Below are 24,581 nucleotides of genomic sequence, written 5' to 3'. Positions count from 1 at the left end.
TCAATCCACAGTACACGCTTTTCTCATGGAGCAGTTAGAGGCTTTTAAGAGACAATGTAGGCAAAAGTAATTTCAGATACACACAGCCAAATGCAGTTCATTATTCCAGCACAGTCCTGGACAGAGGAGGCACCTGACTGACAAATACTAGTTTTTGGTCTTAACCGAACAGACTGCTTGTTCTCCATATGGTGGCCCCCCAGGGGACAATCGTGGTCACGGGCATCATTAGGCCGCCCTTCGTTTCTTACGGGATCACAGCTAATGAAAATGTGGGGGGAAAGTACACTCGCTAATAATGAAGGAGCTGGCATTTCTATTATTATTATTATTATTATTATTGGCCTGTCAGGTTAACAATGCTTTAAAAAATTCTCAGTGTAAACAGTATCTTGGGATTATAAATTGGCATGGTCCTTCTAGACGGCACTTTGGCAATGTTTTGTATTAAGAGCCTTAAAAAATGCTGTGACCTGGTGATTTAGTATTTCTAGTTCTAGAAGTCTATCTTAAGGAGATAATCACATATTTAAACAAAGATGTGTGATCTGTATGATCTATAGTGCATAAAAATAGAACTCAATCTAGGTAGCCAATAACAGAGGACTAATTACCCAAGTAATGATACATTCATAAAAAATTGTGTTTCTAGGGCTGCCTGGGTGGCTCAGTCGGTTAAGCATCTGACTTTAGCTCAGGTAACAGTTCATAATTTTTTTTTTAATGTTTTTTATTTATTCTTGAGAGAGACAGAGCATGAGTGAGGGAGGGGCAGAGTGAGAGAGGGACACAGAATCCCAAGCAGGCTCCAGGCTCTGAGCTGTCAGCGCAGAGCCTGACATGGGGCTGGACCTCACAAGACGTGAGATCATGACCTGAGCCAAAGTTGGACACTCGACCGAGCCACCCAGGCGCCCCAACAGTTCGTAAATTTAAGCCCCACATCAGGTTCTCCGCTGTCAGCATGGAGCCTGCTTTGGATCCTGTGTCTCCTTCTCTCTCTGTCCCTCCATTGGATCCTCCCTCTCCCTCTCTCAAAAATAGACAAACATTTTTAAAAACTGTGCTTCTAAGCATATTACCTAGAAAATTATATATGTGTATCTATGGCATGGTACCTAAATTTGCTTTATATATGATATATGTTATGGGTGTACCTTATGTATTCATATTCATCTATACATATTTGTCACATACATATTAAAAGGAAGTACCAGGGCACCTGGGTGGCTCAGTCAGTTAAGTGTCTGACTTCGGCTCAGGTCATGATCACGCGGTTCATGAGTTCGAGCCCCACATCAGGCTCTGTGCTGACAGCTTGGAGCCTGGAACCTGCTTCAGATTCTGGGTCTCCCTCTCTCTCTGACCCTCCTCCACTCATGCTCTCTCTCGGTCTCTCAAAAATAAACATTAAACAATTTTTTTTGAAAAAAAAAAAAAAAAGAGATACCAGGAGTATTTTAATTTCTTCTTTATATATTTTTCTTTTTACACATTTCTACAATAAACATTTAATATTTTTATACTCAGAAAAAAAATATTTTAGCCAGGTTCTTACTGAGCCTTCCATGATCATTAAAAATATTTCCATTTATCTTCTCGTAGCGTCACCCGCTGTTTTACGCGAGAGATGCCGCGGTGGTTAGCAGTGAGCAGTGGTGGGAAAAGATGTCTGAAGCCCGTCGGCTCCTATGAAAAGAGAGAGATTGATTGATCAATTCATTTCTATAATTCATCAGATACCTGACACTGTACTTGACTCTGAGACAACAGCGGTAATGGCAATGGCTAATTTCACTGGGAGCTCGTTCTGTGCCAGGCAGTGTGTGTTCTAAGCGCTTTATTGATGCCAATGCATTTAATCTTGGAACAACCTTATGAGGCACCTGCTATCGTTCTGTTCGCTGGATAGATGAGAAGGCGAAGGTTGAGCTTCCCAGGTGACACGGCTGTTGGGTGGTGATTCACACCCTCTGGAGTCTCTGTAGACTCTTAAATAAAGGATGAATATGGTCCAGTCAGTGTCTCCTAAGTTACATTTGAGCTAAGTCTTGAAGGACGAGTAAGAATTTGTCGTGTCAGGGTTTTTCACAAAGGTACTGTAAGGGTTAAATTGTAGTGTAGGGCTAATGCTTAGCTTGAAAAATAACAGCTTTGTGTTGACATTGAAGGTTAAGAGATAACAGCCTTGCTTTACTCTTATAAATTACGCCTCATACTCTTGTAAATTAGGCTTCACCAATTAAGGAAGCAAAAGTTCAAAGAAAAGAGCATCAGAGGCAGGGTCAAGGAGATCCACTGGTTGCAACTTAGAGGCAGAAAGTCTAAAGTAAACACCTCATTAGGCAACTGTTTCTAACTCATCTGGAAATTGTTTCTTTGTTCTGTTCCCAGGTGATGATAAAACGATGTGATCGGTTATAAAAACTCTGTACCCCGGCTGTTCGGGGCCGCACTCTTATCAAGAGTGTTGGTCCCGATCGGTCGGCCTTGCCTCTCATTGTAATAAACTTTGTTGTGACTGTCACTGGTGCCTGTAGCATTCTGTTTCAGGAGTCGTGTGGATGCAACATTTGGTGCATTGGCCGGGAAAGTTAAAGGTCTGAAACAGGGCCCTTTCTTGGATTGTTCCGCGGGAAAGTTAAAGGTCTGAAACGGGGCCCTTTCCTCGGATTGTTCCGCCAGAAAGTTAAAGGTCTGAAACAGGGCCCTTTCTGCGGATTGCTCCGCCGACCCCTGGGAAGAAGCTCGGGATTGGGAGAGGTAAGGAATTCTTGGGGCGCGCCATTTGGATGACTCAGGAGGGTCTGCTGGACGCGGCTATAGACCCAGAGTCAGGGATCCTACCGGGACGCTGGTGGACCCCATTTGGTTTGGTTTTTGTCAAGAAGGATCCTATTTTCAGGTGGCTGCCACGGCCTACTGGCCTAGAGATCTCAAATTTGTGTTTTCTTCGTGTCTTAATTGTCTTCTTCCTGTTGACTGTCTGTGCGTCCTTGTCAGTTCTGCCTATCTTTGTCATGGGTCAAAATCAGAGTACCCCCACCCCTCTGAGTCTCATACTAACCCATTTCCAGGACTATAGGAGAGCTGCCTCAGTTTTCGGCCTCCACGTTAAGAAGTCAGTCCTTCGAACTCTCTGCGAGGTGGAATGGACCAGCTTTCAGGTGGAATGGCCTCCACAGGGGACCTTTGACCTTACATTGATATATAAGGTTCATGATATTGTCTTTTCTAGGCACGAAGACCAAATCCCATATATTGGGGCATGGAGGACCCTCATCGAAAACCCTCCAGATTGGTTAAAACTTCTCCTTCCCCTTTCCCCTTGCCTCCCTAAAGTACAGGCTTTACCACTCAAAGGCAGCCCATCTGAAGCTCAAAATAAGAATCTTGACGGGACTAAGCGGCTGCCCCCTCTATCACCTGCACCAGAGGAAGAAGAAGAAACTTACCGCCCGCCGCCCTATAGTTCTCGCTCAAAAAATACAAGTCAGGATGCTTCAGATCAGGAGGCAAGCCCGAGTCAGGACACTTCCCTGAGCCCATCTCATACCCGGTCAGGGACTCCCTTTCATCCCCCTCCCACTGCCCTACCCCTTCGTCCAGGGCCACCCCTGCAGGGTGAAGTCCGACCCTTTATGACTTATGTACCCTTCTCCACTAGCGACCTTTATAATTGGAAGCTTCAAAACCCCTCGTTCTCAGAGAAACCCCAAACATTAATTTCTCTTCTTGAAACTATATTTGTGACCCATCAGCCAACCTGGGATGACTGCCAGCAGCTCTTGCAGGTTCTCTTCACCACTGAGGAGCGAGATAAGATCCGTCGTGAGGCCCAGAAATTAGTGATGGGGCCAAATGGGCAACCCACCGTGGATCCTGCTGTGCTGGAGGAAGTTTTTCCTTCCTCGCATCCTGAGAATTGGGACCCAAACACCCCTCACGGTAGGCAATCATTAACCCTATTTCGCCAGACTCTACTGGGAGGTCTCCGAGCGGCCGCCCGCTGGCCCACAAACATGTCTAAGGTAACAGAAGTAATTCAGGGAGCTGGGGAAAGCCCCTCGGCCTTCTTAGAAAGGCTCATGGAGGCGTACCGCACCTTTACCCCTATTGACCCTGAGGCACCTGAAAATAGAAGGGCATTAAATCTGGCTTTTGTCTCACAGGCAGCCCCAGACATTCGGAAAAAGTTACAAAAATTAGATGGGTTTGAAGGAAAAAATTTATCTGAGTTAGTTGAAATAGCCCAAAAGGTTTTCAACAATAGGGATTCTCAGGAAGAAAGACAGACAAAAAAATTAAGCAGGGTGGTGGCAGCCGTCCTGGATGCCCGTGAGGGAAGAGGACCCAGAGCGCCCAAAGAATTCTGGTCTGAACAAAAGAAAAAAGATAAACAAAGGGTTAAAGTGTCACTGGAAAAAAATCAGTGTGCATATTGCAAACAAGAGGGACACTGGAAAAAGGATTGCCCCAACTTAGCCCAACGCAAAACTGGGCCACCCCAGGTATCTGTGATGGGAGTCGATTTCGACTGACGGGGCCGCGGCTCGGTGGCCCCTTCTGAGCCGTTGGTTACTGTTAATATAGGGGGCCAACCTAAGACCTTCTTGGTGGACACTGGGGCAACCTTTTCAGTTTTAAAACAAGATCCTGGCCCCACCAGGCAAGGGGCAACCCTGGTGCAAGGAGCAACTGGGTCCCAGACTTGTAAATGGACCACTGAACGACAAGTAGATTTAGGCCGTAAAACTGTTACACATTCTTTCCTAATCATGCCTGAATGCCCCTACCCTGGATTACTAGGTAGGGACCTACTGCATAAACTAACGGCTTCTTTGAAATTCACTGAAGGGGGTATGCATATTAAAGTCGGCCAGGATGGCCCAACAACGGTAATGGTGACTGTGCCACTTGGGGAAGAGGGCCTGCTCACTCCAGTGCCTAATGAAAATGTTCATGCAGTCGATCCCCTCCTTAAAAGCCTCCAGGCGGATTTTCCCCAGGTATGGGCTGAAACTAATCCACCTGGGCTGGCAATTCATCAAGCTCCCATAATAGTGGAACTTAAGGCATCCGCACTTCCGGTAAGACTAAAACAATATCCCATGTCCCGGGAGGCTAGGCGGGGAATCGCTATTCACATCAAGCGTTTGCGCGACTCTGGCATTTTGATCCCATGCAAGTCGCCACGGAATACTCCGCTTCTTCCTGTCCGGATGCCTAATTCATCCGATTTCTGGCCAGTTCAAGACCTAAGAGCAGTAAACGCCAGGGTAATGGACATTCATCCCACTGTACCCAACCCTTATACTCTCCTTAGTCTGCTTCCCCCTTCTCAGGTGTATTATACAGTTCTGGACTTAAAAGATGCCTTCTTTGCCATCCCGCTGGCCCCACAAAGCCAGCCACTATTTGCATTTGAATGGACTGATCCTGAAGAGGGAAAAGCCGGACAGCTCACCTGGACGCGACTCCCCCAGGGATTTAAAAATTCTCCTACTCTTTTTAATGAAGCCCTGCACCAAGATTTAGAGCCATTTCGGATCTCCAACCCACAGGTAACTCTATTGCAATATGTTGATGATATCTTGTTGGCGGCCCCTTCTCATTTAGAATGCCTGAATGCCACCAAAGGACTCTTGAGTCTTCTACAAAAACTGGGGTACCGAGTGTCAGCCAGAAAAGCACAGGTCTGTCGTACTGCAGTGACCTATCTAGGTTACAACCTTAAAAAAGGTAAGCGCTACCTTGGTGAACAAAGAATTCGGGCCATACTCGATATTCCTCAGCCTAAAACTCGCAAACAAGTCCGCGAGTTCCTTGGGGCGGCAGGCTACTGCAGACTATGGGTACCTGGCTTTGCCGAACTGGCAGCCCCTTTGTATGCCACCCTCAAAGGGTCTCCAGAATCCTTCATGTGGGGAGAGACTCAAACCAAAGCCTTCCAAGCCTTACGAGATGCTCTCATGACCCCACCAGCCTTGGCCCTGCCAGATCCCACCAAGCCATTCCATTTGTTTGTAGCCGAAAAAGGGGGGGTAGCCAAGGGAGTTCTGACACAGCGCCTAGGACCTTGGCGCCGACCAGTGGCTTATTTATCAAAACGGCTGGATCCAGTTGCTTCCGGGTGGCCCCCATGCATTCGACAAATTGCTGCCACTGCGCTTCTAGTTAAAGATGCAGACAAACTAACCTTAGGGCAAGCATTGTGTGTCACGGGGCCCCATGAAGTGGAAACTTTACTGCGGGCTCCCCCAGAGCGATGGCTGTCAAATGCTCGGATTACCCAATATCAAGCATTGCTACTTGACCAGCCCCGAATACGTTTTTGTGCTCCCACAACCTTAAACCCAGCCACTTTGCTGCCTGAAGGACAGAATCCCCCTCTACACTCTTGCCCAGAAACCTTGGCAACGATCTCGTCCCTCCGCTCTGATCTTACGGACATTCCTTTACATGACCCTGATATCAGCATGTTTTCAGACGGCAGTAGTTTTGTGTTTCAAGGGCAAAGGTATGCCGGTGCTGCGGTGACGACAGACCGTGAAGTTTTATGGCAACAGACCCTTCCCCCAGGAACTTCAGCCCAACGCGCAGAGCTCATCGCACTAACAAAAGCCCTAAAACTTGGAAGAAACAAGTCAGTTAACATTTATACGGACAGCCGCTATGCTTTTGCAACCGCGCATGTACACGGATCCATTTATCAAGAGCGTGGTCTCCTCACAGCAGAAGGCAAGGCCATCAAAAATAAAGCTGAAATTTTAGATCTTCTAGCAGCCATCTGGGAACCTGCGAGGCTGGCAATCATTCACTGCCCGGGACATCAAAAAGGCAACTCCCTAGAGGCAGTCGGAAATCGCCTGGCTGATGCAGCAGCCCGAGAAGCTGCCCTAACTAAAAGTGAAAGTGCCTTGGAGCTACCGATCTTGACAGAGCCCCTGCTTCCACGGGAGCCCAGTTACACTCCTAAAGATTTGGAGTGGATTTCCAGAAAAGGGGGAAGTAAGATGCCGGGACAAAAGTGGTTTCAGGATCCTGAAGGTAAGATCCTCTTACCCGCGGCACTCGGGCGGCGCATGGTGGGTCAGCTCCACCAAGGGACTCATCTGGGAAAAACGAAGATGGCGGAATTAGTGCGGAGAAAGTTCAGGGCGCAAGGGCTGGGAAGAGAGATTGAAGAGGTGGTTGAAAGATGTGTAAGCTGTGCCCAAGTAAATCAGGGTGCAAATAGGAAGGTTTCAGAAGCTAAAAGAGATAGAGGAATTGAGCCAGGCCGCTTTTGGGAAGTAGATTTTACTGAGATTAAACCAGGGAAATACGGATATAAATATTTGCTTGTTTTTGTAGACACCTTCTCCGGGTGGGTCGAGGCATTCCCCACTAAATCAGAAACGGCTCAGGCGACAGTTAAGAAATTATTAAATGAAATAATCCCTAGATTCGGGCTGCCTCTGAGCATAGGATCGGACAATGGCCCGGCCTTCACGGCGCAGGTGTCCCAGGGTCTGGCCCAGGCATTGGGAATAGATTGGAAATTACACTGTGCATATAGACCCCAGAGCTCGGGTCAAGTAGAAAGGATGAATAGGACCCTAAAAGAGACCTTAACCAAATTGTCCCTTGAGACAAGCGAAAATTGGGTTGATGTCCTGCCTTTTGCCCTTTTGCGAGAGCGTTGTACTCCATTTGTCAAGGGATTTTCCCCTTATGAAATTTTATTCGGCAGACCTCCACCTATCCTGCCGAGGCTAGGAGACGATGTAATGGAACAGTTGGAACAGGACCATTTGCTGGCTTCGCTCATGGCCCTGCAACATGTACAGAAGGAAATAACCAGGGCCTTGAGAGAAGCCTTCACTCATCCTCCTGTTCTTCCCCACCCCTTTCAACCAGGAGACTTAGTCTGGGTCAAAAGGCACGAGCCTAAAACCCTGGAGCCGCGCTGGAAAGGACCACACACCGTGATTCTGACTACACCCACGGCCGTGAAGGTAGATGGTGTCCGAACCTGGATTCATCACTCTCAGGTTAAGAAAAACTGCATGAAGGCGGGAACAACCCAGACTGATGCAGAACCAGATAACAAAGAGCAATGGAAGGTTCAAAGGCATCCAGAAGATCCTTTAAAGCTAAGACTGATGCGGGAATAATAATTTTCTGGGTTTGTATGGTGATAAGTGTGGGGGACTGTATAGAATTGCATCCCCTATCTTTTTGGCCATACCAATGGGAACTCAGGGACACTGTCACGGGAAAGGTGATAGCATCTAATACCTCTTCCACTGTGCCTTGTTTTTTGTTTGATTTATGCGACTTGGTGGGGGACTCATGGGGGACTCTAGTTACTAATTATAAACAGCCAACGGGCTTCGCTCCTCCGGTCCCCGAAAACCCCTATATGGTTACCTATGGATGTGGACACAGGGATCAAGAACAAAAATTGGCTAACATACCAGGGTTATACAGTTGCCCTGCAAATAGAAAGGTCGAATGTGAAGGAAAAGGCCAATACCATTGTGCAAAATGGGGTTGTGAAACGCTGGCCCCCTGGCTGACAGGACAGGGCCATGATCCCTTAATCACCCTCCTTAGAACTCCAGATCCCAAATGTAAGACTCAAGGAAAATGTAACCCAACAAAAATATGTTTAAAAAAGGTTTCTAGTTCCAGTACCTTTTCCTCTTCCTGGGACACTGGACACACTTGGGGTCTCAGGATGTATGCTCCAGGAGTTGACAAGGGCATTTCCTTTACTATACAACGGGTTAAAAGAAAAACTCCACCCAATCCGGTAGGGCCAAACAAGGATATGATTTTACACCCCCCACTCTTTCCGACTGTCCCTTCCCAACCTACCCCGCAATCGGGTGCCCCCACAAAGTTGGAATTACCAACTACAGGTCATATCCAGAACCCGTTCTCCCCTGAGACGCATTGGCTAGATGTAGTAGATTCTATGTATGCTTGGCTAAATTCATCTCACACCGAGATTGTACAAGATTGTTGGCTGTGCTTAAACCCTAAACCTCCATATTATGTGGGAGTGGCTACAAATGCTAGCATTGGACAAGACATAGAAAAGCATGTTGTGAAATTGCTAAATCCAAGCACGACATTGTGCCCTTGGGGTTCACGACCAATTTTAACCCTAGGAGACCTCCAAGGGCAGGGTTGGTGTATAGTGTCCCAAGAATATAATTGGCAGAACTCCCCTTACAAAAACTCTTGTGCAGAAGTGTATATTCCAAGTAGTTCAGATACTGATAGCGCCCAAAATATAGCATACCGAGCCCTTACTGGAGCCTGGTTTGCTTGCTCATCAGGAATTACCCCCTGCATTGCAGCCGCATACTTTGGGGTCGGCACCCAAGAGATTTGTATCCTAGTTCATATTCTCCCACAAATATACCTATATAGCGGAGAAGCAGGGAGAGAACACTTACGTCTATTTGAAGGACATTCCAGGGTAAAAAGGGCAGCACCAGTCCTCATTCCACTCCTAGTGGGACTGGGAATTGCAGGATCCACAGCTATTGGAACTGCTGGACTCATTGTGGGGGACCAAAATTTCAAAACTGTAAGCAAGCAAGTGGACCGAGACCTAGGCTACTTGGAAACTTCAATTTCTCGGCTAGAACACCAAGTAGACTCTTTAGCTGAGGTTGTATTACAAAACAGAAGAGGGCTTGATTTACTCTTCATGAAGGAGGGGGGCCTCTGCGTGGCCCTCGGAGAAACATGCTGTTTTTATGCGAACAATTCCGGAGTAATCCGAGACACTCTCAGTTTGGTCAGGGATAATCTTAGGGCCAGGGAACGTGCCAGGGAAGCCAGCAATAATTGGTATCAGAGTTTATTCTCTTGGTGCCCCTGGCTCACATCATTGCTTACAGCCGTAGCTGGGCCACTGCTATTGTTACTTCTCGGGTTAACTATTGGCCCGTGCATTATCAATTGGTTAGTACAATATGGCAAGAAGCGAGTTAGTGAAATAAAAATTATGATGATCAGGTCCAATTATATCCCCTTAGTTCCTAATGATGAATCAAGGGATTGATTCACTGACAAGAAAAGGGGGAAATGTAAGGGTTAAATTGTAGTGTAGGGCTAATGCTTAGCTTGAAAAATAACAGCTTTGTGTTGACATTGAAGGTTAAGAGATAACAGCCTTGCTTTACTCTTATAAATTACGCCTCATACTCTTGTAAATTAGGCTTCACCAATTAAGGAAGCAAAAGTTCAAAGAAAAGAGCATCAGAGGCAGGGTCAAGGAGATCCACTGGTTGCAACTTAGAGGCAGAAAGTCTAAAGTAAACACCTCATTAGGCAACTGTTTCTAACTCATCTGGAAATTGTTTCTTTGTTCTGTTCCCAGGTGATGATAAAACGATGTGATCGGTTATAAAAACTCTGTACCCCGGCTGTTCGGGGCCACACTCTTATCAAGAGTGTTGGTCCCGATCGGTCGGCCTTGCCTCTCATTGTAATAAACTTTGTTGTGACTGTCACTGGTGCCTGTAGCATTCTGTTTCAGGAGTCGTGTGGATGCAACAGTACCACAGTGACAAAGGCCACGTGGTGAGGGTTGTCTAAGGTGGGGTGTTTGGGGGTGAGTTGGACTGCCCGTGAGGGATGAGGAAGGCCCTTGGCACGGCCATGGGTTAGAGTTCCAGCTCGGTATTCCCACGGGGAGCGGTTGAAACCATCCCGGAAGCCACCCTTCTCTCGGGTGTTCATCGCGCTGCTAACAGATGAAGTCACCCCCACCGCCTTTGAAATAAGTCAAATGAAACATATCTAATGGAAATGCGCCCGAATAAATGCCTAGTCTGTTTCTTGAGATGTTACAAAATGCATTTTTTCCCCCTCGTCTTGACAAACAAGCAGAGGCAAACCTGATTTTATCCCCGGAGGCGATGGAACCCCATGCAGGAAGACGTTGGCAGGGTTTCCTTGTTAGGGAACCCCCCCCCCCTTCAATGCATGCGGACTGACACGACCCTTTGGCGGGGACATCCGGGTTCCGTGACAAGTGTTCGCACACCTGGCGGGTCTGAGGACTCATAACTATAACCCGTGCTGGACACGTCTAACGCCCGGGCCATCATTTCACTTTACAGACACAGAGACTTTGCCGCACGTTTTGTATGGACTTACAAAAGGGCCATCACATCACATTCAGGTAAGTTTTAGGAGAGATTTGCCTGAAGCAGAGCCTGGTGGTCTGCGGGGCGGGTGACGGAAGGCAGTTCTCTCTAGCTGGTGAGGGACAGTCTGCCCCTAACACCACTGCCCACCTCTGCTGACTCAAGATGTGACCTCTGATATTCCGAGAGTGCATTTCACGGATTCACTGCCCCTTCAAATGTCATGGTCTGAACAACGACAAGCCACGTGTGGCTTTAAACCCCTTGAAGAGGCCCCAAATTTAAGGCCCGCGCTGGAGGCATCCCCCGGCTCTCCCTCTGTGAGCTCACACGTAATCTCGCCCGCTCACACCCGAACGAACACACGGACTGTGGAACCAGAGAAGGAGGGCCAGGTCCTCGAAACACGCCAGAGGGACAATGGTGGACTTTGATTTCTCTTCTTTTCTTCATCACTGGTTCTTCTTCCCCGTGTGCTTTCCGGCGACCGTTTTATTGTTTGGGAATTAACTGGGTTAATAGAGCAAACCTTCAGAACGGTGCTTGGCTAAGTGCAACCCCAGTGTTAGCAGCTATGGTTACATGAAGCATTTTCATTAGTGAACATATTAAAATGACAGGCACTTCCACATGTGACCCACCTTTCCTTTCTCACACTCTACATAATTGTGTATAATAACTATTGTTTATTGTCTGTTTTCTCCAGCCACGATGTGAGCCCCGGGACGGCAGTGACTTTGTCCCCTTCCAAGGAGACGGTCACTGATGGTGAGAGGGTGGTCCTTCAGGGCTGGGGGAGAAAGGAAAGAACTCAGTCACCCCATGGCTCCCTCCTCATTCTTTCTGCACTGGATGTTGTCACTGCCTGACGAAAAACCATTTTGACCTTTAAGAGGGCCCGGAGGGTAAGAGGGAGAGGGATTGGGAAGAAAGCTGGACCTCGTGACTCCCGAGCACTTGCTTGCTCCGAATCCATCGGCTTTTTTTGCGCCGACCCACGCAGCCGGTCCCCATTTTCCCGCTTCCCAGGCAGGTTAGGGGTGCTGGGACTGAGTTCCGATCAAAATCATGTGGACGGAATAACGTGTGCCGCTTCGGGGCCTGGCCCGTGAAAGCCTCCTTCTTCTGTCTGCAGGCCGGATGTCCGGGCTCCAGCAGAGATCTCTAAGACCCGGGGACATCTGAGGCACCAGGCAGAAGGAAACTGTCCCTGAAGGACCATGGAGTCGAGCCCCATCCCCCCATTGTGACGGGACACTATACAACATTGTGTAACAGAGTGACACATATCTATTGTGGTTAGCCCCTAGGTTTGGGAGATCTGTTTCATAGAACAGGGTCACCCACCTTATTTTGACCTGAGGCTTGTCTACTGAAGCGGACTCAACATTGTTATTCGTAGTAGCACCTTGATCCTGGATCTGGTCTCCCACTCAAGCCCCGAGCACCCTGGGGACCCCTGCTCAGAACTTCATTCCTCGTTCATCACGGCAGCCCCCACCTCATCGTCCTCATGCCTTAAGCCTGCCTTTGTTGTTTTGTTTTGGTTTGGCTTGCCTTCTGAAAGATCAGACATTTTAGCTATTTATTCTGTTTTTCAATCTTACCTTCCTAGAGTCCTAGCTCTTCGAGGGAAGGGATTTTGTGATTTTGTTCACTGCTATATGCACACGGGAATTTGGGACACAGGAGGCATTCCACAAAAATTAGTGAATGAACTGATTCATTCCGTCATTTATGTGTGTGGCTGTGCACCAGGCCCGGCGACAGCCCCTAGGGATACTGTGGTGACCAAATCAGAGCCCAGAGGCTGTTGGACAAGACTAGCAGACAAGGGGTCACAACTAAATACAAACTGTGCAATGCTCACATCGGACAACTGGGAGGCGATGGGGCGGAAGATGCCTGTGGGATGGTGATGAGTAGGGGTTTCTAGGCAAGAAGGAAGGAAAAAAAATTTTTTTTTAATGGAGGTCCAGTGTATGTGGGTGGCAGAGAGCCAGGAAAGCAGGGTGTTGGAACACAAAAGGGAGTGGAGAAGGAGGGCCCAGGCACAGGGTGGAGGGGAAGGGCGTGTCAAAGTGCGCTGGAGAATCCTAAAGGCAAGGTAAGTATCCCCTTCAGGTACATGGGGACCACCCACGATGCCCCAGTTCACACGCCCCACCAGACAGAGGCCCCGCCGCCCTTCCCCCCAGTTCCTGCTGATTAAAATCTCTGGTCATTTTAGGGCAGTGAAAAGCCTCTGTGTGATATTATAATGATGGATGGATGTCATGACACATTTGTCCGAACCCATAGAATGTACACGGCAAAGAGGGAACCGCAATGGCCAACTATGGTCCCCGCGCGATTGTGATATGCCAGTGTAGGGTCATCCAAAAGAGTGCCATTTTGGTGAATGACATTGCTAAGGTGGGAGGCTACACACGTGTGGGGACTGGGGGTACATGGAAATCTGTGCCCCCCTCTCAATTTTGTTGTACACCTAAAAATGTTCGAAACATATGTATGTGTCTGTGTGTGTGTGTGTGTGTGTATGCATATATAAGCTCTAAATATATAAAAATATAAAAGCATATGTATGCCCTAAATACACACACACACACACACACACACACACACATATATAAAAGAATATAGGAAAAATTTGCAATCCATTCAGTCTTATTTATGTATAGAACTGACTGGGCCAAGTTCCAGCTCTAACCCTTACAATCAAGACCCCTGAGCACTCTCCCAGACCTTCCCCAAAGCCCTCACCCTGACGCCCGCCAGGTATCACTGACCCACCCTCCCGCCTAGCAGCTTCCCTTCCCTTTGCGGTCTGAGAACCTACACCATCTCAGTACGATTCTTAAACACAGGATTTCATTGACTTTTCTCAGCTGTAAAAACTATATTTATTTCAGTGACTTAAAGCCCAAATGTGTGTGTGTTTTCAAACCTAGCACCCAATATCTCTCACCACAGCTATTTAAGCAAGTCCAGCAGTAAAAGGGGCACATTTCCGTCTTCAGTATTTTTGTGGTTTTATATGCTGTCCCACAGGGGAGTTTGGGTCAATGAGAAATAACCGAGGAGAAAAGGGAAAAGAAAAATAAAGGAAAAGAAAATAAAGGAGAAAGTGAAGAGAGGAGGGAGAAAAGAATGAGAACAAAGGTTTATCCTCGTGGCTTTTGAAAGCCAGTCTTTTACTTGGAGCACTTGAGAGGGTCAGAAGACAAGTTTAGGCCTAAGGGATGAGGTCAAGGTTTCTCGCCAGTATTGCCTCCTCTAGGTACGTCTGTCTGCTCCTCGATGAGACCAGCCCCCGTCACTGCCGTTCCTTTGTCCTGTCAGATCCAACAGCTGGGACATCTAACACCACGAAAAACCATAGCAGAAAGAAACAGGCCTTTCTATCAACTACAATGCAAATTGCTTACCGGATGATAAAGCTACCTAAGTCTTCAACTGAGCCAACCAAAGCCTTCCTCTTCCTCACTCAAAAAGTAGCTCATTTTCCAGATTTACTCTCTTCTCCTTAAATTATAATGAACCCACAGTGCTTGAAGATGTCAAGCTGATTGACAGAGTCTGGACATTTTCATCCGAGCCTAGAATATCTTGCAGGAAAGGTCACCGGCAGATGTATATTCGGCCCCATTTCTTTTTCCGCTTGGTCATCCAGGATGGCCCGGGGTGAAAGTTTGGAAAAACTAACGTTTAATGCCTTTTAATTTAGGACATCTGGGACTACTTAGCAAAGTGCTCAATCTACACACCCTTCCAAATCTGGAAGACTCAAGAGAAATGCGGGGATCATTCTTTATGCCCTTAGGAAGAGGCCTAGAGAGGTCATTAAATATGGGGTGTGGTGGGGGGGGGGGGACTGCATTTTCTTTCAACCTATTGGACCAGGGTAAAACATGGTGAAATCGGTTGGCATTCTTCTTATATCAGATCATTTGTGAAATTCCCGATTTATGAAAAACCAGCTTTTACCAAGATCATCATAATCTGCCTTAGGTCCCTTTAGGGGTATAAAAAAGGCTATAAATGAAGTTTGTCAAATATCAGGAGACACTGAGCACCTACCATGTGCCGGGCACTCTTCAGAAGTGTTTTCTATGCATTAAAGATCTTTAATCTCCACAAACATCTAGAAGGTAGACGCTATTACCATCATCCTCAAGACACCAGCGAGGCCAGGGGTGCCTGGCTGGCTCAGTTAGTAGATCATGTGACTCTTGATCTCAGGGTCATGAGTTCAAGCCCCGTGTTGGGCATGGAGCCTACTTAAAATTAAAAAAAATAATAATTAACAAAAAAGACACAAATGAGGACACTGAGGCACACAGATGAGATGAGGATTTGCCTCAGTCTCACACCTAATAAGTAGGGAGCTGGGGGGGTCAAACCTGGAGGTTCTGTCTCCAGACGCTATGCTTTTTTCACCATGGAGCTGTTTTACTGCCGTGATACCATCCCTGGGACGAGTGCTTTATATTTGCTGTTTCATTTAATCCTCACCCCAGCTTCATGAGTAAGTAATTATTACCACCCAGCGGCTCAGAGTGGTAGGTTTGTCAAACAGAAACTCAAAGACATTTGGGTAATGACTAGCCGGCTGTTTTCCTGCGTACAAAGCAATAGGTTGATTTCATCCAACAAAGTCAAAAAAGATGATTCTATAACAGAGATTGGGGGGAGAAAAAGCCTGCAGAGTAAGAACAGGATGTTACGTTTGTGCATTATTTTTAGTCTGGACAATCTGTTCTTACACAGACCAAGGAGGACTTTCAAAGAAAATAATTAGCGATTCTTCAGAAACTCTCAAGATCGTCTGTGGAGCACGGGACAGGCTGTCTCTGCACAGTATATTCTTCCAACCCTCAGTCAGCACCTCCATCTTGGGTGGGCCATGTCTCCACCATTTCTGGCACAGGAATTTCTCAACTCCCCCACTGTTGACTTTGGTCAAAAAAAAGTATGAGAGCAATCACACACATATAAGTATTCGAAGTCAAGGTAGTCTCCAAGTGTTTAACTGGCTTGTCTTACTTAGAATAGTTCTCAAAGATCATTCTGATGGATTTTAGCTAAACACGTATCATTTTTCTTGACTATTTCAATTGTAATTTGAGCCACAGTCAGAAGTACACTACGAAGCATTCATTCTTGTTTAGGAAATTTTAGCCAACGTATGGAGGTCTAGGCTCTGAGGAATCCTATTCTATTCTATTCTATTCTATTCTATTCTATTCTATTCTATTCTGAGGAAGACCAAATCCAAAGTCCAATTGTTGGAAAGACTGATACTGGAGAAAAAGGCAAAACAGAGAGGAAGAAAAAGGAAGAAACAGTCAACTCTAGATCTCATCTTGATCTGTAGAATCATAAGAGCAAGCTTCCTATTTCCAGAATTCTGGAGAGTTTTTAATGAGTCTCGGACTGTGTTTCCAATAGGAATTTATACCAAAGTGGTGAGATTCTACATATGTCTGCACTGAGAATCAAATATCCCTCTGTCCTGGAGCATAAAAACAATGTTTTTAGTTAAAAGTCCTGCAGATGGCCCTTTCTACCATTGCTATAAAGCTGACATTTCTATTTGATTTGATTTTACATTACTATTTTATTTTATTTTATTTTATTTTATTTTATTTTTTAGAAAGGCAGACTGCCACGTGCAGGGCCTCATATGGACGTGTCTGGAATCTTGGAAGCTTGGGTCCCCTACTTCCTCCTACAAATGGACCTTGAGAGCTTGTTGGGAGATTCTGGCGGGAGAGCACAGCTACTCCTGTACCTTTGACCACAGAATGGTCCTCCTGTATTGGGGAAGGTCATCCTCTCCGACCTAGCACAGCCCCAGAAGGGACTCACATGGAGTGGTGAGGGAGGAAGGGGGACACCAGCCTAGCCAGCCAGACCAGCCAAATCGACCCTGGTCAGCAGTGGGGTGACAGATGTCGTAGCAAGACACTTCTTGAAGTCTCTTTGAAAGTAGTCTGTAACTGTACATTTTGTAGAAGTGAGTGTGGTGACATCTTTTCAAAGGTAACTTCCATTTGCTCAATTATGATAGTGTATGAATAACACTAGTTATTCATAATATACAACAACATCAGAACACCCCAAAGCAAAACATGTCAAAAGAGAAGAGAAACCACGCCACACGGATCTTTTGGTACAATCTCAAATGATGAGAATTTATGAGAATCTTCAGGGATGGACACATCATCGTTATTATTAGGGGAAAGAGTAAAATTTTGGCACCGTAAGTTTAAGTTGCTTGAGGCAAATTTTACTTTAAATTCTCTCATATAATCTTCTCAGTAGATGGGGGATGATATGGACAGATGTCCAATATGAATACTTTTATACAGATTTTTGAAGGTATTTTACCTATGATCTTTTCATCATTCACAAATAGTAAAGGCATTACCATGGGGGGAAAAAATCCATAAATTTTAACAATAACATGAAATTGATTAGTTAATGTGGTTCTTAAGGTGGCAGTTGCAGCCTTGCCCCACCTTTATAGTTTTGCAGTTTATATTAATTATAAATAAGGTGAGATTCAATCACTTGTCGCGTCTTTGGCCTAATCAACATATTTGTAAAATTTGAACTGGTTTGTGCTTGTCATGGGAGTTATTTTTTTGTTATATGACTATAAAGTCTGGAGATGGTTGGGCTATACAAGCAGTGTGAGAGATTTGTGATAGCCAATTTTCAATTTTTTTTTTTTAGTGTTAATTTATTCTAGAGAGACACAGAGTCCAAGCAGGGGAGGGCAGAGAGAGAGGGAGACACAGAATCGGAAGCAGGCTCCGGGCTCCGAACTGTCAGCACAGAGTCCGATGCGGGGCTCGAACCCATGAACCGTGAGATCATGACCTGAGCCGAAGTCAGACACTTAACTGGCTGAGCCACCCAAGTGCCCCTGCGATAGTCAATTTTTATTGAGGGGCCGGTTATATTTGATTTTATTTTCAGAAATCAAACTAGAAAATTGTTGTTATTGATGGTGATGAAAATGTTAAGGGCTGTTTTTCACACTGCAGTTGGGGTATTTTCTTTAGCATTACCTTTAATTGTAATTACTCGTTCTTCCCTTTCCTCTCATGAGTAATTATCCTCCCCCCACTGAATTATTGATTATAGGGAACAGTTAAGTTAAAACATAACAGTAAAAATCTACCCGGATTACTCTTCAGAAACAATTAACTACCAAATAATGTGTCAAAATTGTAATCAGGGTGGGACATCAGACAAACCGGCATAAAACGCGCTTAGTGTGAGAACAGTTGTTACAAAGTTCTATGATTTACTCTCATCAGGAGGTTGGGAAGCTGGGTTTAGACTGGAAAATTTAGGAATTCAAGGTTCCTAGGTGGCTCAGTCGGTTAAGCCCCTGACCTCAGCTCGAGTCATGATCTCATGGCTGTGAGTTCAAGCCCTACATCGCGTTCTGTGCTGACAGCTCAGAGCCTGGAGCCTGCTTTGGATTCTGTCTCCCTCTCCCTCTGCCCCTCCCCCACCCGTACTCTGTCTCTCTCTCTCTCTGTCTCTCTCTCAAAAATAAATAAACATTAAAAAAAATGTTAAGACAAGAAAATTTAGGAATTATATAAAAAGCAGACCAAGCAGTGATTTGGCAGTCAATATTTGAAAAATACCAAACACACCTAATTTTTTTATCGTCCCTCCTCTCATTAAGTGGAGGGAATAAATCGTTGGTTACCCAATGGCTGCCAAGCAAGGCCCAGTGTAAAAGAAATCTTTGTGGTGTTTTGATCTGTAGTCAGAGCTTGAATCTGGGAAGGTGAAAAATAAACTTGTCAGAGCAAACTGGTTATTACATTAAGACGTAACCATAAATCATAAGTATATAAAAATGGGGAAATGGTTGCAGTCATATTTTAGAGTGCCCTGTAAAACACAGCATAAAGTGATGGGAGCAGGTTCTTTGACACGAAGCACTTTTGTTGAAAATTATCTCACACTTGGCAGAGACACAATATATTGAAAGTTCCATTTGAATCCTGAATTTTTCTCTTTCTTGTAGTGTTTTTTGCTTATGTTTTTAACGAATCCTAGTAAACCTTCCTGTGCATGTGTTTTTAGATATACCCATACCATAGATAAATATAATGATAAAATCTATAATGATCAATTCAAAGCCTTTAACTTCACTTCTGAAGTATATTTAACTAATCAGCATGCATAAAACACATATTAAGCTGAATTTACTACGTTAACAAACTGTAACAACTTCCATTTGTTACCGTAATAAATAAACACACTAAATACAGCCATGATCTTGTGTGCATATTTGTGTCTTTCTACAGCTGTAATACTTAATAGGATCAGAACTCTGTGTGTTAATAACAGCCCTTAAAAGAAGCAGGTGTGACTCAGTCAGTTAAGCATCTGACTTCAGCTCTGGTCATGATCTTAGGGTTCGTGGATTCAAGCTCCACATCAGGCTCTGTGCTGACAGTTCAGAGCCAGGAGTCTGCTTTGGATTCTGTGCCTCCCTCTCTCTCTCTGCCCCTCCCCTGATTGCTTTCTCTTTCTCTCAAAAATAAATAAACCTTAAAAAAAAAAAAAAAAAAAAGAACCAGGTGATTGTGTTCTCTCCTGGCAAAAATAAGAGAATACATCTACTTCCATTCTCCTAAGGCATCTCCACATTCTCTAACTTGTTAATCTAGGGTCATTTTCAACTGTGTAAAAATAAGGGCCTTGCATAGACCAAATTGTTTTCAGGGATGCATATTTTGTACCCTCTAATTGTCCAGGTATCCAAAGATTAGGCATTTAAATACTCAATTTAACATGCCTTAAAATTCTTACAGTTATGTATAGGTTGTAAATTCAGCATTTAAGCTGACACACTGAGCTTTTGTGATTTGTATGCAACATTATGAACATTAACTGTTTTAAAAATATTATCTATTATGATTTAATTTAGTTCAGTGTGTAATTTACAGGTGTGTAATTTTAAATAAAGTGATCTTAACTCTTCTAACCAGTAAACCTACTGGAAGAAATTTAATAAGTTCAAATTAATTAGGGTTGCTTTCTTTCTTTCTTTCTTTCTTTTTTTTTTCTTTTAGAAAATAAACTCTACCTATGACCCAGCAACAGCCCTGCTAGGAATTTGCCCAAGGGATACAGGAGTGCTGATGCACAGGGGCACTTGTACCCCAATGTTTATAGCAGCACTTTCAACAATAGCCAAATTATGGAAAGAGCCTAAATGTCCATCAACTGATGAATGGATAAAGAAGTTGTGGTTTATATACAGAATGGAATACTACGTGGCAATGAGAAAGAATGAAATATGGCCTTTTGTAGCAACGTGGATGGAACTGGAGAGTGATATGCTAAGTGAAATAAGTCATACGGAGAAAATATCATATGTTTTCACTCTTATGTGGATCCTGAGAAACTTAACAGAAGACCATGGGGGAGGGGAAGGGAAAAAAAAAAAAAAAAAGAGAGGGAGGGAGGCAAACCATAAGAGACTCTTAAAAACTGAGAATAACTGAGGGTTGATGGGGGGGTGGGAGGGAAGGGAGGGTGGGTGATGGGCATTGAGGAGGGCACCTGTTGGGATGAGCACTGGGTGTTGTATGGAAACCAATCTGACAATACATTTCCTATTAAAAATAAAATAAAATGAAAAAAAAAAGAAAATAAACCCTAGACTTGTGTGAACTAGAATATCATGCTAATGTTGTTTTTACATCATGACGATAACAAAGAAAAAGACATAAAACCATTTCTAAAGCAAAAGTGTGAAGCCAATGAATGTATCCAAAAAGTTACTCGATTAAAAATATGTGCTATTGTCCTATAAAATTACATATCATGAACTAAAAATGTTAAGTTGTTCAAAAATGGTAAGAGTTCTGTTTTGCTTCTCATCCTATAACCTCTTAACTAAAACCACTAATTTGGGGCACCTGGGTGGCTCAGTGGGTTAAGCATCCAACTTTGGCTCAGGTCATGAAGCCCCAGTTCGTGAGTTCAAGCCCCACGTCAGGCTCTGTGCTGACAGCTCAGAGCCTAGAGCCTGCTTTGGATTCTGTGCCTCCCTCTCTCTCTGCCCCAACCCACTCGCATTCTGTCTCTGTCTCTCTCAAAAATAAATAAGCATTAAAAAAAATTTTTTTAATAAATAAATAAAACCACTAAATTAACAGTTAAACTTTTCTGTTTTCTCTGAATTATAGTTTAAAGGGGTAGCACACTTAAAACATTGGGAGAACGTTTATTTTGATTTGAGTTTCTCTTTTTTAAGCTTTTATTTAAGTCGCAGTTAGTTAACATACAGTGTAATATTCGTTTCAGGAGGACAATAGGGATTCAACATTTTCATGCATCACCAGGCGCTGTTCACAAATGCCCTCCTTAATCCCCACCATCCATTTAGCACACACCCCCCCACCCCCCAACCTCCCCTCTGACAACCCTCGGTATGCTCTCTAGAGTTAAGAATCCATTTCTTGGTTTGCCTCTCTCTCTCTTTTTTCCCTTTGCTCCTTTTGTTTCTCAAATTCCATATACGTGTGAAATCACAGGGCATTTGTCTTTCTCTGATGGACTTATTTCCTTTAGCGTTATACTCTCTAGCTCCTAGTTTCTCTTAAGTTCAATTGTGTTTTTCATTCTTCATATAAGCCCTTGAAAATGTAAATAAGTTTCCATTGTAATTTACCGATCCCCTGCTGAGGTAGAGTAGACAACTTGCTCGAAATCATTTGTATTCACAAAACAGAAAATATTCCCAAAAAAAGGTATCTGAACCCTTTACTTTTGGTCGACTCAGTAGTGTGATTTATGATACCATGTTTCTTCTCTCTTCTCTCTAACCTTGAAAAGCCTGAAGCGACAATAATTTTGTGTTGCTGAATCATAAACTTCAGAGGCTTCTGCCTCACAAGAGACAGGCCTTTGCATGCTGGAGATTTGGTTAACTTGTTTTCTTTCTTGTCATTAGTCTCCTGTAAGGCCTAACCGCTTTCTTAAAGTCAAAAGTTACTACGGATTGCCAGTGTGTGTTTGCATTATCTTGGAAGCAGGAATGCTGTTTTTGTAGATACTGACAACTATTTGGATATGTAAGGAGAAAACACAAGAAAAGAACGTTTGGAAAGGAGGAAAGAGACTCTTATCTTTAGTTTCAGGAATCCACAGCATGCAAACATAAAACACCAAACCCAGGGGATCACATTAAAGGCCAGAAATAAAAGACCAACTTCCTGTTCATGTGTTCTCAAATGCCAGAGAATTATAAGAACAAATAGTACATAAACACAATCAACCCCAGAAAAATTAACAAATGATCTAGACTTCAGATTCCCTGTCCTTTGCCACCAACTAATCTCTTCACGATCTGACATAAAGCCAGCAGGGTGTACCCGATCTGCAAAGGGCAATCAGGAAAAGCCAAAATAAGAAACAACTTTGGGCAAGAATACGTTGCAGCCTGCAAGAACCAAAGGAAGATAAGCATAAAACTCCCAACAGCCCAGGGCTGGACAAGGTTCCTTTCCAGGTCACACATTTCTATTGATTCCTATGGTAGGACTTAGGTAAACAACATCTTGGTGGAACCTTCAGAAATAAATGGTCAGGTAGTTCATGAGTAGTCCGCCCTTCACTTGTATAGAAGGGAGAACAAACTATAGAATTATTTCATCCAACAAAGGCAGACCAGAATTTATATAAGAGAAAAAGGGGAGAAGCGATGGAGAAAAACAAGAACACAAACAAACAACAAACAACCCCTTGTAGTCAACCTGGTAATAGTGAACTTGCACGTTTTGGGGGTAACCTGATTCGTTGACAGGTGGTCAGTCTGGACTGGACCATCAGTCCTTAAGCAGGCTCAATAGGCACATAGGAGAATTTAAAAAATCCAATTTCAGTTGCTGAAGGACTCAGGAAACCTTCGCGTTTGGCTGAGGAGCTAGTGTGACCAGCGTCTGCCACTGTCCTGCATTGTATCCGAAATTGTTACAGGTCTTTGTGTCCTTTGTAACAAAGTTTATTCCCTGTACCCTCCCATGTTTTTAATGGAAAAAGCAAGCCTGACCACTCGGTACTGAAACATGTGACTTGAGTAAAACAAACGTAGAAAGCGCTTTTTACACCTTAAAACTTTTGCCTGGAGCAAAGTCCACGAGTGAAGTGCTTAAAGTGGAATTTCCCAACACACAGACTGCCTGCGGTATCTGGTACCGGAAGGTTCCCTATTGGGAGACTGAGTATGCCAAGTTCAATGGCGTCCTTCCCGTCTACCCACCTCCTTTCTCCGCCCCTAGTACTTGCTTGCCTTCAGTTCAGACTCCTTGGAGGCAAGTTACCCAGCAGTTTTGACCAGGCGTCTTCTACAGCAGTATGTGGATCCTAACTACAAGCCACCAGCCACCTATGAAGGTTGGGAGTCGCATAAGGCAGACAGCACGGACCCGAAACAGCATGCGTTTTCACTGAAAACTCCCCGGAGTATAGAGTAATGGAATGTAACATTTGGCACATAAAATTCGGCAGTGCGTATTATCACCTTCATTTCCGTCTCTTAGTACCTTTAAAAACAAACAAAAAACCTACGTATTCCTACATGTGCAATGGCTTTTTCTAAAGTAGAATACCTTAAGGTAAATATCTTGCTAACTCCCCCATGCAAACTCAAGTGTTTGATTACAGCTCTCTTAGTGGACATGTGGGTGGCCCTGAAAAGAGCCTTTGGGGTTGGGTAAGAGGGCGCTTACTTGTCAAGTCTACTTGGAGCTGGTGTACTTGGTGACGGCCTTGGTGCCCTCGGACACGGCGTGCTTGGCCAGCTCCCCGGGCAGCAGCAGGCGCACGGCCGTCTGGATCTCCCGGGACGTGATGGTCGAGCGCTTGTTGTAATGCGCCAGGCGCGACGCCTCGCCCGCGATGCGCTCGAAGATGTCGTTCACGAACGAGTTCATGATGCCCATGGCCTTGGACGAGATGCCGGTGTCGGGGTGCACCTGCTTCAGCACCTTGTACACGTACACCGAGTAGCTCTCCTTGCGGCTGCGCTTGCGCTTCTTGCCGTCTTTCTTCTGCGCCTTGGTCACCGCCTTCTTGGAGCCCTTCTTCGGGGCGGGAGCGGACTTCGCTGGCTCAGGCATCTTAAAACCTCAGAAAGCCAGAAGTGGAGTGAAAGCAGGAAGCGAATGTCTGCTACTTATAGGGCTTTTATGCTAATGAAGGATGCAGACCGCGTCTTAGTTCATTGGAAGACCAGCCGTGAGGCTGTCATCCATGGGCAGAACTATGCAAATGAGGTATGGAAATAAAGCTTTTCTATTGGCTACTTGACTGAGACTCGTTACTAGCCAATCAGGCAACCGGGTTTGATCCCCAGGAAATGGCTATAAAAGCAGC

The 24,581-nt window shown here is 44.9% G+C and overlaps 2 protein-coding genes across 4 annotated transcripts in view; both read right to left on the bottom strand.

The window, feature by feature from the left end:
• Positions 1-34: 34 nt before the first annotated feature.
• LOC144616337 (histone H2B type 1-C/E/F/G/I) lies at positions 35-24,373 on the bottom strand. Of its 2 annotated transcripts, XR_014137688.1 has the most exons (3): positions 23,936-24,373; positions 11,798-11,946; positions 35-1,689 (listed from the first exon to the last, which is right to left on the bottom strand). XR_014137688.1 is itself a non-coding variant. In XM_078446551.2 (2 exons), the coding sequence occupies exon 1, from the start codon at positions 24,323-24,325 to the stop codon at positions 23,945-23,947; it is 381 nt and encodes a 126-aa protein (XP_078302677.1). In that variant the 5' UTR covers positions 24,326-24,373; the 3' UTR covers positions 35-1,689; positions 23,936-23,944. The 2 variants fall into 2 exon arrangements, 1 of the variants encoding a protein (XP_078302677.1); XM_078446551.2 differs by lacking the exon at positions 11,798-11,946.
• LOC144616336 (histone H2B type 1-C/E/F/G/I) overlaps positions 35-24,581 on the bottom strand; it is a 119,877-nt gene continuing 95,330 nt past the window's right edge. Inside the window, exons 2-3 of one of the 2 annotated variants that reach the window (XR_014137687.1) lie at positions 11,798-11,946; positions 35-1,689 (exon numbers count right to left, since the gene is read on the bottom strand). The gene's annotated coding sequence lies outside the window, so the exon portion shown is untranslated. The remainder of the gene's footprint in view (positions 1,690-11,797; positions 11,947-24,581) is intronic. The other variant, XM_078446549.2, reaches the window with a different exon arrangement.

Source organism: Panthera onca, chromosome B2, assembly GCF_046562875.1.
Source record: "Panthera onca isolate mPanOnc1 chromosome B2, mPanOnc1 haplotype 2, whole genome shotgun sequence".
Taxonomy (NCBI): Eukaryota; Metazoa; Chordata; class Mammalia; order Carnivora; family Felidae; genus Panthera; species Panthera onca.
The sequence above is the reverse complement of the archived record's forward strand: the minus strand, read 5'-3'. Positions and strand labels throughout refer to the sequence as shown.